General features: G+C 45.7%; 1 protein-coding gene across 19 annotated transcripts in view; it reads right to left on the bottom strand.

Moving 5' to 3' along the window:
* The window catches only part of UBP25 (ubiquitin-specific protease 25), a 36479-nt gene extending 24641 nt beyond the window's left edge, over window positions 1-11838 (bottom strand). For 6 of the 19 annotated variants that reach the window (XM_086799404.1, XM_086799412.1, XM_086799458.1 and 3 more), the window contains exons 1-3: window positions 11216-11838; window positions 10822-11116; window positions 9895-10384 (exon numbers count right to left, since the gene is read on the bottom strand). In XM_086799404.1, the coding sequence (XP_086655530.1) occupies window positions 9895-10384; window positions 10822-10996 (665 nt within the window). In that variant the 5' untranslated portion in view covers window positions 10997-11116; window positions 11216-11838. Of the gene's footprint in view, window positions 1-9894; window positions 10385-10821 lie in introns of all 19 variants that reach the window. The other 13 variants (XM_086799422.1, XM_086799432.1, XM_086799503.1 and 10 more) reach the window with 4 other exon arrangements.
* Between the last annotated feature and the right edge of the window lie 1521 nt (window positions 11839-13359).

Below are 13359 nucleotides of genomic sequence, written 5' to 3'. Positions count from 1 at the left end.
GATTGAGCCTGAGCAGATCCTTCTTCATCGATGGAAGCATGGTTCCGGTCGACGGATTCGTCAATTCTATACGAAATTCCGAGATCGAGGTACCCACGAAGCCGTATGGCTCGACGAGGAGTTCTTCCAGGAGTACCCCCAGTTATTGGCGGACTACTTGGAAGCCATGAACCTGCCGCCAAGCTAATCAAGAGGGAATGTCACATGCACTCTGCACTCAGTGCATGGTGACAAGATGGCTCATCATCAGAAGTGCAGCAGTTGGACAATTTTAGAACCCAGTAGGATGATATTTGTCGTACGCCGTGATCCCATTGTACATCCTCAGTCCAGGATAAGTCAGGCACGAGCTATGTAGGTCATTCCTCAGCCTTAGTGGGTCAGTCAGTCAGTCAAGTCCCTTAACCCACTTGGAAAGAATCATTCATGCATGTAGAGTCAGTAGAAGCCTTAGGGTTTGCATCAGAAAGCACTTTGTATCTTGCATAATATGCATACATATGCCTGTGCATCATTTAGAACATCCCCAAAGCCTTAGGGAATTTACTGGGATTTATCTGGTATTTTTCCCATATTTAGTAGTATTTATTTAGCATTATTAGCATTATTGGGCATTTATAAATATTAACTATATTAAATGACCAACCTCCAGTTAGTATAAATAGGCTTGCCTACAGCCTCTTTTCCTCATTCAGTCTTCATTGTGCTAAGAGCTCTCATCCTCCTTGCTTTCAGCCCAAGACTAATCCAACCCTAGAGCCCATACGCTTTCTTCTCCAGCCCCTTGAGAACCATAGCTTCAGCCTAGCCCTAGGCGCCTGCCTTCAGCATCATTCAGCCCTGAATTCAGCACTCAGTTCAGGCCCAGAATCAGTCCATAGTTCAGCTCAGTTTAACGCCAGATTCAGCCTGCATATACCTGCATTTTTGCACAGCCGTACAGCAACAGTCTGCGTTTCTGTTCCACTCGTACAGCAGCAGCCCAGCAGCCCTGTTTCTCATGTGTTTCAGTCCACAGCATTCTCTACACTTCAGCGTTTCTGTCCACAGTAGATTCCAGCCCTGAAGGTTCAGTCTACTGCAGTTTCCTGCCCTGAAACTGTTGTTTGCATCAGTGTCCAGCCTTCTATGCATCATCCACACATTCAGCAGTCACATGGTGAAGGTAACACAGCATTCATATGTGTTTTCAGCATTCTAACATAGTGTAGAACAGTCCACCTTCTTCTTCTCTCAGCCTCAGGTGTGCAGCCCTTCCTCATGCCCTTGGGAAGAGTGCATAGGCTCGAGATCAAGTCATCAAGGTGTTTCTACAGCAGTGTACAGATCAGCCACTCTCCGATCCTCCGAGATCTTGCGTTTGGCTTATCTACAGTCCACAGTCATTCTCTCTAAAGAAATAAAGCAAATACTATCTCGTTATCGGGATAGGGGGCCCTTCAGTGGGTAATTTGGGACCCAATCTGGTGTACAGTTCTCATATCTCTCTCTCTCATCTCTTTAAAGTTTGAAGTAATGAAATGGATTGCTAAACTCACGAAACTCAGGATACAGAAGACGGTGTGAGCATTTGTGTGACCGGATCTTCCAATACAAAGATTTCCGCTGCATATCACAGGGAGATATGTCCATGATACTGTTTGCACATGCATTCATGTTTGCATGCCTGGAACCTTCTTCACGTGACTTGTATTCTTGTATTTGCCTGTTTGACGTGCGTACCACTTACTAAGCGGGGACGCCTGCCAGTGAGTCGTGAAGTTTGCTCTGTCTTCTGACGAGTTTTGTTGCGTGTGAACAGGTGGTAAGTGTATTCCATTTGTTTATTTTATGGCATTATTTCTAACCTTTGTTTTTATAAGTTGCAGGTTCACACTCATTAATGAGTGGGCGGCCTCCCCAATACCTCATGGTGCCCTTTTCTAGGGTGGGCACCCACACTTGGGCCATGGTGGGGAGAGAAGCCCTCCCTTAACCGTGTGGTGGTGGTGGGTGCATGGTCACCTAACCACCCCCCTTGGAAGCCTTCAAACTGGCCGCCCCACATGCAAAGGGTGAGTCGGCCAGCTGTACGTGGCCCAGCCACCTTCGCTAGGCCTCCCTTCTCTGCTGCGCACAGGCCTCCCTTCTCTTGCCCCCGCAGGCAGCTGTGCTCACAGGCGACCTTCTCTCTTGCTTGCGCACAAGCAGGCTACACAACAGGCGACTCTTGCTCCCCCGACCATCGGGCAGCTGTTGGCGATCCATTCTCTATCCCTCAAGCAGGCTGCAACAGGCGACACTCTCACTCTCTTGCTGGCTGGCGGGCAGCAACCAGGTGGTTCTCTTTCTTGCTGGCTATTGGACTGCTGTTCAGGGCTTTCTCCCGTGCAAGCACAGCCGGTCAACAGCAGTCTGCAGCAGCCCATCTCTCCATCAAACGTAAGCTCCAGACGTGTGTGTGTGGCAGCCCGATTCAGACCCAAAACAGTCCCATATTCAGGACTCTCAATACTTGATGCTGCAGCCCAGGTATAGTACCACGAACTCACACATATTGGCCAGCTTATAGTCTGTTGATACCAAAGGTTTTTGCAAAGCTTATTGAAAGGGATTCAAGCAAAGGTCCTTGGTGTAAATCTTTGGAGGGATAGTCACCGCTGCTAACACCCGTTCAGTGCCGGGTAGTCCAAGCTTTTGGAGAACCACGGTCCGTGGGTGTCGAGATCGGGAGAGCCAGGCGTTAGTACGGGAGCACCTGTTTGTGCGTGGTCCTGGAACACCAGTGGGGCGCTCTGCGGATTCCAGTGAAGGCACGGGACCGTAGAGACTAGACTTCTTCAAGTGGTTCGCTCTGCTTCGAACGTCTACTTCAAGACTATTGTTTGGTAACTGTATTCATTTCAGTTGTACATGGACATCATCTAGTTCATTGAACCCATGGAACATTGTACCGCTTAAATACTCCCAATAATATTTTATAAATATTGAGGAGGGAGGGTCGGCCCGTTCCGGCCCCAGTGCTGGTGTCCATTGATCTTTATTTCATTTCAGTTGTTATTGAGTTGTCCATTCATATTGTGATATTTAAGTTGTGCTATTACGCGTGTGGGTGTCCAACGGAGTCTACTCCCATTTGACGGGATCGGTTTCATTGGTATCAGAGCACGGTCATTTCCCTCTTCTTAGTGGGGAAACGAACCTGTGTTTTGGACACCCCACTTCTAGCACACTTAACACAATGGACAACCAAGGCAACCCTTTGGAAGTGCCTAATTCGAGGGGCCCATCAAGTGTCTCGCGTGGTTCTGATGCTTTAAAGGGAAGGCACAAGCCCCTTGAGAGGGTGAATGATAGTGATTTGAGGGGACAACCGTCTCGTGGAAAGACAGTTATGCAAGAAGAGGAGCCTAATGCATTGAGGGCTGAATTGGAGAAAGCTTTTGCAGGCAAAAGAGCAAGAGCTGAAATTCTTGCATGAAGATCCCCATGTACAAAGTGCCATTGAAGCAAGGAAAGCCGATGCAATGGTGGACATGACTTTTGAGTCCATGGCACGAGAAGTGGGCAAGAAGCCAAGGGAGTTGGCACTTTCCTACCTCCTCCGCAAAGGTGATATCAAAGAGGGGAAAGATGGAGAGTTGAAATTCAGAAATCCACCTCGCTTGAAGCATGGAGATCCCGCATTTCAAAGGTTGAGGTCATTTATGCAAAGGAAAGAGGTGACAGCCACCTCTCGTCATGCATCTTCTCCACAAGGCACAAAGGGTGACAGGTATAAGTATGCTAGTGCTCGTGGAGGGCATGATGGTCACATATATTCAAGGCATGTATCCCATGGAGGGGGACAGGTTTGCAAATAGAAGAGCTTTGCCTACTGGGTTGTCTCATGGAGAGACATTGCCTTTTGCAAGAAGGTCACATGCATCTGATTTTCAGGTTCGTGGAGCACATGCCACCGTGCTTCATGAAACCTCCATGATGGCCCATCAAGTCCAACTTGGAGCGATGCTTCTTAGGCACATGCACATACGCCGAACAACCTGATACCCGCAAATGAACAACAAAGGGCTTCTCACCATTGAAAGCCTCATATAGAGTTTTATCTGGAAGAGCAACAATAGAAGACTTGTTCTGTCAAATCCCCAAGGATCTCCTCGTAGAGCAATCTTGAAACACGACTCGAAACCTACAAAACAAAGCCAAACAACGTAAAGGGGGTGCAAGGGCCTGACTCACCACCCAACCATGACAACCGTGGGCAAAGCCACAAGTCCTGGCTGTCCCCACCGAGCCACGAGTTGAGCTAACTAGCAAGACGCACCGATTAATCTCTACCCCATGACATCCCATACCGCCATGGAGCTACCCTCGCAGGCCTTGAGACTACTGCCGGCCTCGGTTGCATGAAGCAGGTGCGCGTCTACACTAGATCCAGGCTCCTGACCATAGAGCTCTCGCAAAGACTCGCGAAACTCTATGACCAACTAATTGACCTTGGCCACCCTTTTATAGGCTCTTGGCCGGTCACCGAGCGTCCACACTTGGGTGCCTGCCCGACAGTCCATCCCTAACCCAGCTTGCCAATCAGCCTACCTAGCTCCAAGCTACCCCAAGCCTCGAAGCTAGTCTTGTGTGCATGTTGCACATGGTAGATACACTCTGTACACATGACATGTTCTGAATATAGACAACAGTAGAAGTCACCTCAACCCACAAATGTCGAGGTGAAGAGGAGTGCTCAAGCATAGCAAGGGCCATCTCCATGATAGTCCGATTCTTCCTCTCTGCAACTCCATTCTGTGATGGAGTATATGTTGTAGTAAGTTGTCTCCGAATGCCCTAATCCTTGCATTATTGCTGAAACTCCTGGGATGTAAACTCATGCCCTCTGTCAATCCTGAGAACCCTGACCAAAGAATCGGTGTCTTTTTTCACCTCAGTCCTCCAATCACAAAAGTGCTAAAAAGCCTCATCCTTGGTCTTCAAAAAGAAAACCCAAGTAAATCTGGAAAAGTCATCCACCATCACAAGCATGTACAACGCCTTACTCAAAGACGCGGTACTCATCGGACCACATAAGTCTACATGAACAAGAGCAAGTCATGTAGAAGATTTGTGTGTCGCCTCTTTCGCAAAGACGGCTCGACATTGCTTCCCTTGTAAACAAGAGGGACAAACAGAAGTTGGAGCCTTGATGACCCTCGTCCTTTGAAGCTCGCTGAAGAAGTTGATAGCTCAAATGACCAAACCGAGCATGCCAAAGAGCTGAAGAAGAACCATGAGAGAGAAAAGTAATCAACTTGTATAAGCCACTATCCTGGACTCCAGGAGCAAAGATGTTATCATGACGAGAGAAGTTCACCTCCACACCCTGAGTTGTAAGAGCACTCACTGACAATAGGTTAAATGCAGAATCTGGGATGTAAAGAACATCATAGAAGTACCTCTTGTCGTCGGAGGAGCGGAAGATGGGGATGGTGCCACATCCATGAACTGTCACAGAAGAAGAATCACCCAAAGTGATAGTGCCTGTCCTAGCAGTAAAGTCCTCGAACCAATCTCGATGAGGTGTCATGTGACTAGAACATCATTATCCACAATCAAAGACTGAGACTGAGAAGTCACAAGTGTGAGTGTACGAGAAGCACCGGCTACAGAAGAATACCATCATCCTTCTTGGTCTGGGACACCGCTGTAGAGGTAGAGTCCTTTCCTCCTTCATCCCGCTTCTTGTAACATTGGGGCTATTTATGACCCTTCTTGCCACAATAGTGACACTCCACCTCCTTGTTTTTAGAAGATTTATCTTTGCCTTTGTCTTTATCTTTGTCGTTGTCCTTGGAGTTCTTGTCAAAACCCCCTTTCCCTTTCTAAAATCGATTCTTCCCTTTATCTGGAGGAGCCAAAGCTCCATTAGAACCACCAAAGGTGCCGGTCTGCTCCTCAAAGCGAGACTCAATCTACATAATGGAGGGGAGAACATCTTCCCAAGTAACTAGAACGGCACGAGGAGAAGAAACAGGAGACTGAAAGTCTGAAAGAAAGCATCAAACCTCTCTGGAAGCTCAGAGAGAAGACGAATAGCCACATCCTATGTAGAGATATTCTTGCCACATACAGCAAGCTCGTCCCGGATATCTTTCATCTTCGTGATGAAAGCAGTTAAACATGGAAAGGCAAAAACTGAAAGATTCATAAGCTGCTTTTCCAAAGCCAAAATCTGACCCGGAGACTTAATCTCATAGAGATCTGCAAGGGCCTTCCAAACTTCATGTGCCACATCTGCTATATGCACATGAGAGAGAACAAAATCTTGACAATTCAACATGAGAAAGAAGAAAACGCGACGATCGTTTGCCACCCAAGTATCAATCTGTGCCTGAGTCACACCAACTGTAGAAAGGGTGGGAGGGATGGCATTGGCAGCTGAAACGAGCCAGTCCCACAAATCCACTCCATGCAAGGCCAATTTCACCTTCACCTTCCACAAAGTATAGTTGGAGCCATCCAACTAGGTAGAGGCAGCCATCTCTGAACTCGGGCTCAATCTCAAAAGAAAACACACGACTCAAAAGAAAGAAGTGTCCACCACAAGTACCAAGCTGCCACCAAAGCTAGAATCCACACAAGACCCCCTCTGCGGCGAGAGATAGTGTCCACTGGGGAAGAAAAACGCAGCAAACCTAAAAATATAGGCCAACCAGCTTCCACACCTCAGATGAGAAAAAACACTGAAGAGAAGGTAACTTCAGGCTGAAAACGATGACACCCAGGTGAAGGTAGAGCGACCAGCAGCAACTGTCCAGAAAACGCACTAACCAGAGGGCTGCAAATCTGAAAAAAACACAGAGGAGAAGGGCTGTAGACAAGGTAGAATATGGGGCAGCAGATAAACGCTGATCCCAGAGCGATGATACCATGAAAGAGTGCACAAAGCCGAAGCAAGATGAGCGCTAGAGTGTGCTGAACTGAGAATGCAAGAGAGAGAGATGAAGCTAATAAGCTGAATATACTGCAGTGAAAGCAGAGACCAAAAAGTGAAGGATACAAGAGAGAGAGTGTGTCAACACATGAACCACATAACTCAGAATGATCAATGAATGAAAAGGGGAGAGGCCAGCCCACCTATTTATAGGTAAGAAGGGGCTGGCCGACTAGAGCATAGGAGCTGGCCAACTGGGACATGCTCACCCGACCTGGGAAAAATACCAAGAAAAAGGGGGAAAATGTGGGAAAAATACGGGTGGCCAATCCACAACCAAGGGCCATAAAAGGGATCAAATATGGGCAAATACATGGGCAGCATATGGGGATGAATATCCTAGCAATCATCCCCCTGGTAATAGATGCACTGTTTTTCAAACTATCAGATACATACATCATGTAAATACATTGGATGCAGACCGCCTTCCACTTTTGGCCCTTGAGTCCTCCATGCAGCTTACACAAGAGGGATAGAGCAAGTCTTGGTACTCACCGGTGGTCAGCTGGTTTGACCGATATGGCCTTCAAATGGACCGCCTCCCCCTTTCCAGTATAGCCTTGACTCCCCATTTTTTGACCTCTCCCGAAAAGAGATCAACACCTTATCCACCTTGATTTGATAGGGTTTCACACAATTTACACATGCTTGTCCCCACCAAAGCTCCCTACGCAACTCCAGTTCAACAGAGAGCACTATATGCGAGTTTCTAAGGATGGATTCATTGTGAGCCTTGATACCTTCATAGGCACGTCACACACCATGTTGATCGCCATTGGGCAACTCAAAGTATCATCCCACCGTCTATGAATTGAGTTTGGCAAAGCAAAGGGCGACATGTCCATGTGCATGTGCATGTGCATGTACATGACATCCCCTCTTACTAAACTTGATGACGGGATTCCAACCTTTAACCTTGGATAACTGTCATCATCCCGTATCTCCACATATGGTCTCCCAATGCCCATACTTGTCATTCTTCCCTTCCTAGCAACCTTTTCACTGAAAACATTGCCTTATGTCTCTGAATCCACTCCAAATCTAATGTAGAGATTTGTGCATCTATTCCACTTTGTCCCCTTGACTTCATGCCTTGTTCCTAAACACAAACATAAATCCTTCTTCTTGAAACTGGTCCTGGCACCCTTGGCTCCACGGTCCACCCCTTGGAATGAACATCCTCCCTTGCAGTTGCTCCATAAAAGCTTTTCGGGCCAACCCCAACTAGCTGATGAAACACTCCCCTTGAGTTTTGCCCGACACCAACTAGCCTTGACACATGCTGAGTTTCTCTCCTTGGACCTATGCGCAACATATATATTTATGAGTGTCCATGGAACTCGCTGACATGTCGGCCAGTTGATGTAGTCCTCCAAGGGACCTATAAAAGGCACAATTTTGCTCATTGTTAAACATCTCTCTCCCCCTTAGAGTCAGGTCATAGATAGGCTTTTGTTTATCCTTTTCTCTATCTATGTTGATTGTTCTTGCATCAAGAGTTCCTACGCAGTGCTTAGGGCTGAAAGAAGACTACCAAAGCTTCCGCATGCCGCCTCGGCCCAACCACAATGCACATTTACAATTCAAGGTGGCTTTCCTTAGCTCGGATGTCGTCTCATAGACCAGGGCAATGCTTTGTGATAGCATCCATCCTTTTCTATGGTGGTGCCTCCGAAACACAGTCACATGAAAACGCGTTTCTGGAGTGAGAAACCCTGAAACGCAAGAAATGTTTCGAAACGTTTCAGAATTTTTTTGGTTTCTCAAAAAAAAAATAGTGTTTCTCAAAATGTTAAAAGTTCCTATTGTTTGGAACTTTAGCAATGCAAAATTATATAGAAAAAAAACCGAAACCTTGGCGTTTGGTAGAGCGGCTGGAGTTTCCTACAATGGACACCAACGGAGAAATCTTGGCCACCACTAGGAGAGGCAAGAAGGAGAAATCCAATCACTCTTGCGATACAAATTGTTGAAGGTCCCCCCTTTGGCTTTTAGCGAAGAGTTCGCATTTGGAAAAGCATCTACATGTCATGAACTTTGGCTTTTTGCTGCAATTGGTCACCTTTTATTAGGTTTGAAGCCTTAGTAATGAACAATCTTTAGTGCTTTGGAGCATTTGCTCACACAATAGGTTACTGAATGTGCTTGTGCGTGTGTGTTCTTTCAATCTTCAGCTTTCGTTTTCCCTCTGCTAAACACTCACAAACTAGCCAGTAGTCTTGCAGGTAGCATGTATCAAATCCTACAAAAACCATTGGAGCCTTAAGCTGATTGACTTGGCTGAGTTTTTATAGGTAGCTCCAAGCAAAGTAAATGTCCTCCATAGGTAATAATTCCTTCGTTTGCGGATGAGATTAATACGACCATCTGAGAGCAAAGAAGGCATCTCTCTTGTATCCCAGATCTCCTACAAAGCCCCTGTAATGTCTAATCCAAACTTAAACCAAAGGGTCAAAAATACAAGATGGGTGATGGGTGAGGCTGTCCTCTCTTGGAAACTTGTCTTTTGGCAAGAGGTGAAGAGCTCTTTCAAGCTCCAATGAGGTAAAGGGCACATAAAACGCTGCCTGCATCTCTCACGTCACAGACAAGGTTCCAGATCCTTGGTTGGCCTCTCACACTAGTTGTTGAACGGGGTTTTGCCATGCAAAACTACAAATAGTAATCAGCTGCGAGCTATCTGCTCTTGAGCCTAAATCAATACTTCCATCAACATCAACTACTCCAATCAGCCAAGCGACTAACTTGTGGGTTTTGTCCCACGGCTTGTCCACTCCCTACAAAGTGGCCAATATTTGGAAGGGTGGTACCCCCTTGTGGTACTTGGGGGTGCGTGTGGTGAGTAGTATTGGTGTGTGTGTAGCCGGGTGAAATTCCTATGTGCAACTAGGAATGGAATAAGACCTCATGTATTAAAAAAAAGCACTCACTTCTCGCATTTATACTTGTTGCTGCCATCAAGAACCTCAGATTGAAAGTACCGACACATGGCCTCTTTCACAGATGTTATTTTAAAAACATCCAAACTAAGATCCATGATGTCATCAAGTTTGTTAGACTCCGCACTGCAAGAGAGACATTTTACTTGACTTTGCAAAACACCTCCAAAAATGTCCTTCACAACAGTACGGGGCTCTTCCTTGGATTTCTTCTGACTATCTTGCCTTGTCCTCAGCTTGGTGACCGATAACAGTTTGTGCAGCTTCACACAAACACTGTTACAGGCCTCTATAACATAGCGGAGGAATTCATGGGCATCCTCCTGCCACCCTTGACGAAAATGCTTGGCAAATAAGGTCAGGCAGTTGTAAATTCTGGCAGGAGAATCCGATGCAGAATCAATTGTTAATGATCGAAAGATCCGCTTCTCCACAAGGCAGAAAGGGCAGGCTGAGTTGCTGCTGCTGTTTAGAGAAGTGCCTGCACAGAAAGAAGTGCCAACCTGATGAGCAAACAGTGCAAAAAAACATAGAAACAGACTGGATCAGATAAGCAGATCACAGAAATGGAGACAGAAATCAACAAAAAAAAGGGTAAATGAATGGAGCAGATAAGCAGTTCACAAGAATGCACCGAAAAGCACATGCAAATATGTCGATGGAGATAGAAATTGACAGAAAAAGATGTATTTCAGCCCTTTTTTTGCGGAAAAGAGAGTTCTATTGAGTATGGATACATCTATACAAGATGCATTTTCAGCCCTTCATTTGGAATCCCAATCTCTTCAATTATACTTTGAAGATACAAATTTACAAGTTATGAATGTTACTGTGTCCTGGATGAAAATCAAAACACAACAACTGAGACGGAAATATGCCACTAATATATACAACCAATAGAGATGGAAGTCAACTTACATGAAGAGGAATGATGATTGAGGAGACAGAAATTGGCCAGAGGAGGCGTGTATGTGAGGCATTGGAGCACACTGTTGAGGTAGCAACTGTTCCCGAGGTTCTTGAGACCAAGAGGACCCCCTTTCCGTTTCTGAAGGGGTATCCAGTTCATTTGCAAATTTGTAGAACTGGCCATGCGATTCTTGGCCCAAGCCTGACCATGAGGAGGGCAACGAAAATAGGCAGGCAATCGCGCATGCTATGTTGTGATCGGCATCGCTACTCCATCTCTGAACTCAGAACAAATCACCTGCATCTGTGCAAAAACCCTAATGTCGGCAAGATCAGCTGTGCATGTGCAAAAACCCTAACTTTTGCAAGATGACCTCTGCAAAAACCCAAACTTCTGCTGTACCTGGGCAGAAAACCTAACTTCTCTGCGCAGAAATTGTTGCCCTTCAATTACGTGTGTAAGCAGAAAGCCAGAATTAAATATGATGATAAGCTATCCGATCCGCCATATCCAATCCCTCTGGCATCGAAACTGGCATGCAAAAGGATAGCTATCTGATCCGCCCTGTCCATTCCATCTTGCGCAGAAATGAGAGCAGGAACTGATGGTGAGCTTGAAAACCTTGATCTCTGCAAAATGATGATCTATTTGATACGCCATGTCCATTCCATCTTGCGGAAAAATGATCAGAAACCCTAATATCTGCTACTCGGAAATCTCCGATCATTCAATTTTCCGCAGAAACGGTTGATCTGAACTGTTTGGAGACCCTGGTTGTAGCGGATGCTGAGCTATCCTCCAGAAGAACCTACGCAGGACACCTAGATGCTCAGCCCAAGCTTGAGCGATTGGGCACGCGATAAACCCTAGGCGATCAATCAGTGGCACAAGAGGAGCTGAACCGTCGGAAAAAAAGACTTCTGGTTTTGCAAGGCTTTTTTTTGTGCTTCCACATGGAGGATATAGACCTTAGTGGGTACATTTTTTAGATCCAAAGGCCCTTGGAGTAACAGAAAGGCATGTTCAGCATGTGCAATGAAACCCTGCTCTCTAAAGGCTTCTAGCTGCACTACATGCTTCAAGGTATTGATTTGGACCAGCTCAACTCTGTGTTTGGTTTCCAAGATGCCAAAAGGAGAAGCTAGAGAGAGCGTCGCATCGCACCTCATCCCTGTGTTGGCTCACAGAGGTAAAATCCCATTTAGGGAAAACATAATGGTGTGCATGATTCTCCACATTTAGAGGAAATATGTTGGTGTGCATGAAGTGTGTGGAGGTTGTTTGCTATCTGCCCAAAAGGGTGGCATTGTCTTCCTCTTCTTGCCTCTGATCATCACCAAAACTACCCTCCTGCTCCAGCAACCAGCTCTTCCAAGCTCATGATAAAAAACTAGATATGAACAAAAGAAACATCATGGTCGTGGGTTAGTGGGTTAACGAGATCCATAACACGATAGAGTGGGAGAAGGAGAAGCCGTAAAGATGAAGATAAGAAGCAAATTGATTCTAGTTGGCATTACAATAGCATCTTCCTCTTTGATGAGGGCCTTAATCCCAACTATTTGATCCATGAGACTCTTTATGAAATTTATGTCACTCAAAAGCAACTAATTTACCTCCATTTTAAGGCCAAAGGATTTCTACTTCGGCATTGCTTACATTGCTTTGGAGCTTTGTGCCCTTACTCCAAATGTTGTTTCCAAGTTATCCCAAGTCTCCTTTAAGCTTGCATTCGGATTAATATAGTGAATAAATGCATTAGGTAGACTCAAGCCAATGACGAATAAAGCTTTTTTGCCCCTGACCTGATTTGTCTTGCATCAGTGTGCTCTTTCTCTACCTCCTAATGGACCATTCCCAACAACAAGTCTTACTTTCACTTGCTATGTATGAAAATGTTGCCCATCAAATTTGTCAATCGTGAATAATGTGGATTTGGCCATTACACTAGACATTACAAATAAATCAAGGCTTTGAAAAAAACACCTTATTCTTCTTGTATATAAGCAGCCTAAATAGTGTCCACTTTACACCCACAACCTACATAAGGAATACCCTTTATTTCTTTTAATTTTATATGTTGGCAAATCATGCTAATCAGTGCTAACACCAGTTAGCTATCATGGAGTGGCCACATGCTCAATTTGGTTGATGCATATAGAGATGTCGCTTGGCTATTGTGGAATTGTTGCATATAGAGATGTCGCTTGGCTATTGTGGAATTGTTGCTATTCACAATGTGGAACATGAAGTTGCAAGGTCTTTGCTTAGGTTGTGTGTGGTCTTGCTCATACTGCTACACTAGCTCCCAAGTAGTGACATGGACTCCACTACTACGCCAGCTCCTAGGTTGTGACAAGGACTTGCTCACACTGCTACACCAACTCTCGAGTTGTGACATGGTCTTGCTCACGCTACTACACTAGCTCCCAAGTTGTGAGACTATCCACAAGAAGTTATAAACTAGTGCCACTCTTGCTAGATGCTAGAAGAGATGTATAAAGTGGCTTGCATGTCTAAAATACACATTATGGAACCCAGTAGTG

This window comes from Cibotium barometz, chromosome 1 (genome assembly GCF_041138505.1).
Source record: "Cibotium barometz isolate CiBa-2024 chromosome 1, ASM4113850v1, whole genome shotgun sequence".
Lineage (NCBI taxonomy): Eukaryota > Viridiplantae > Streptophyta > Polypodiopsida > Cyatheales > Cibotiaceae > Cibotium > Cibotium barometz.
The sequence above is the reverse complement of the archived record's forward strand: the minus strand, read 5'-3'. Positions and strand labels throughout refer to the sequence as shown.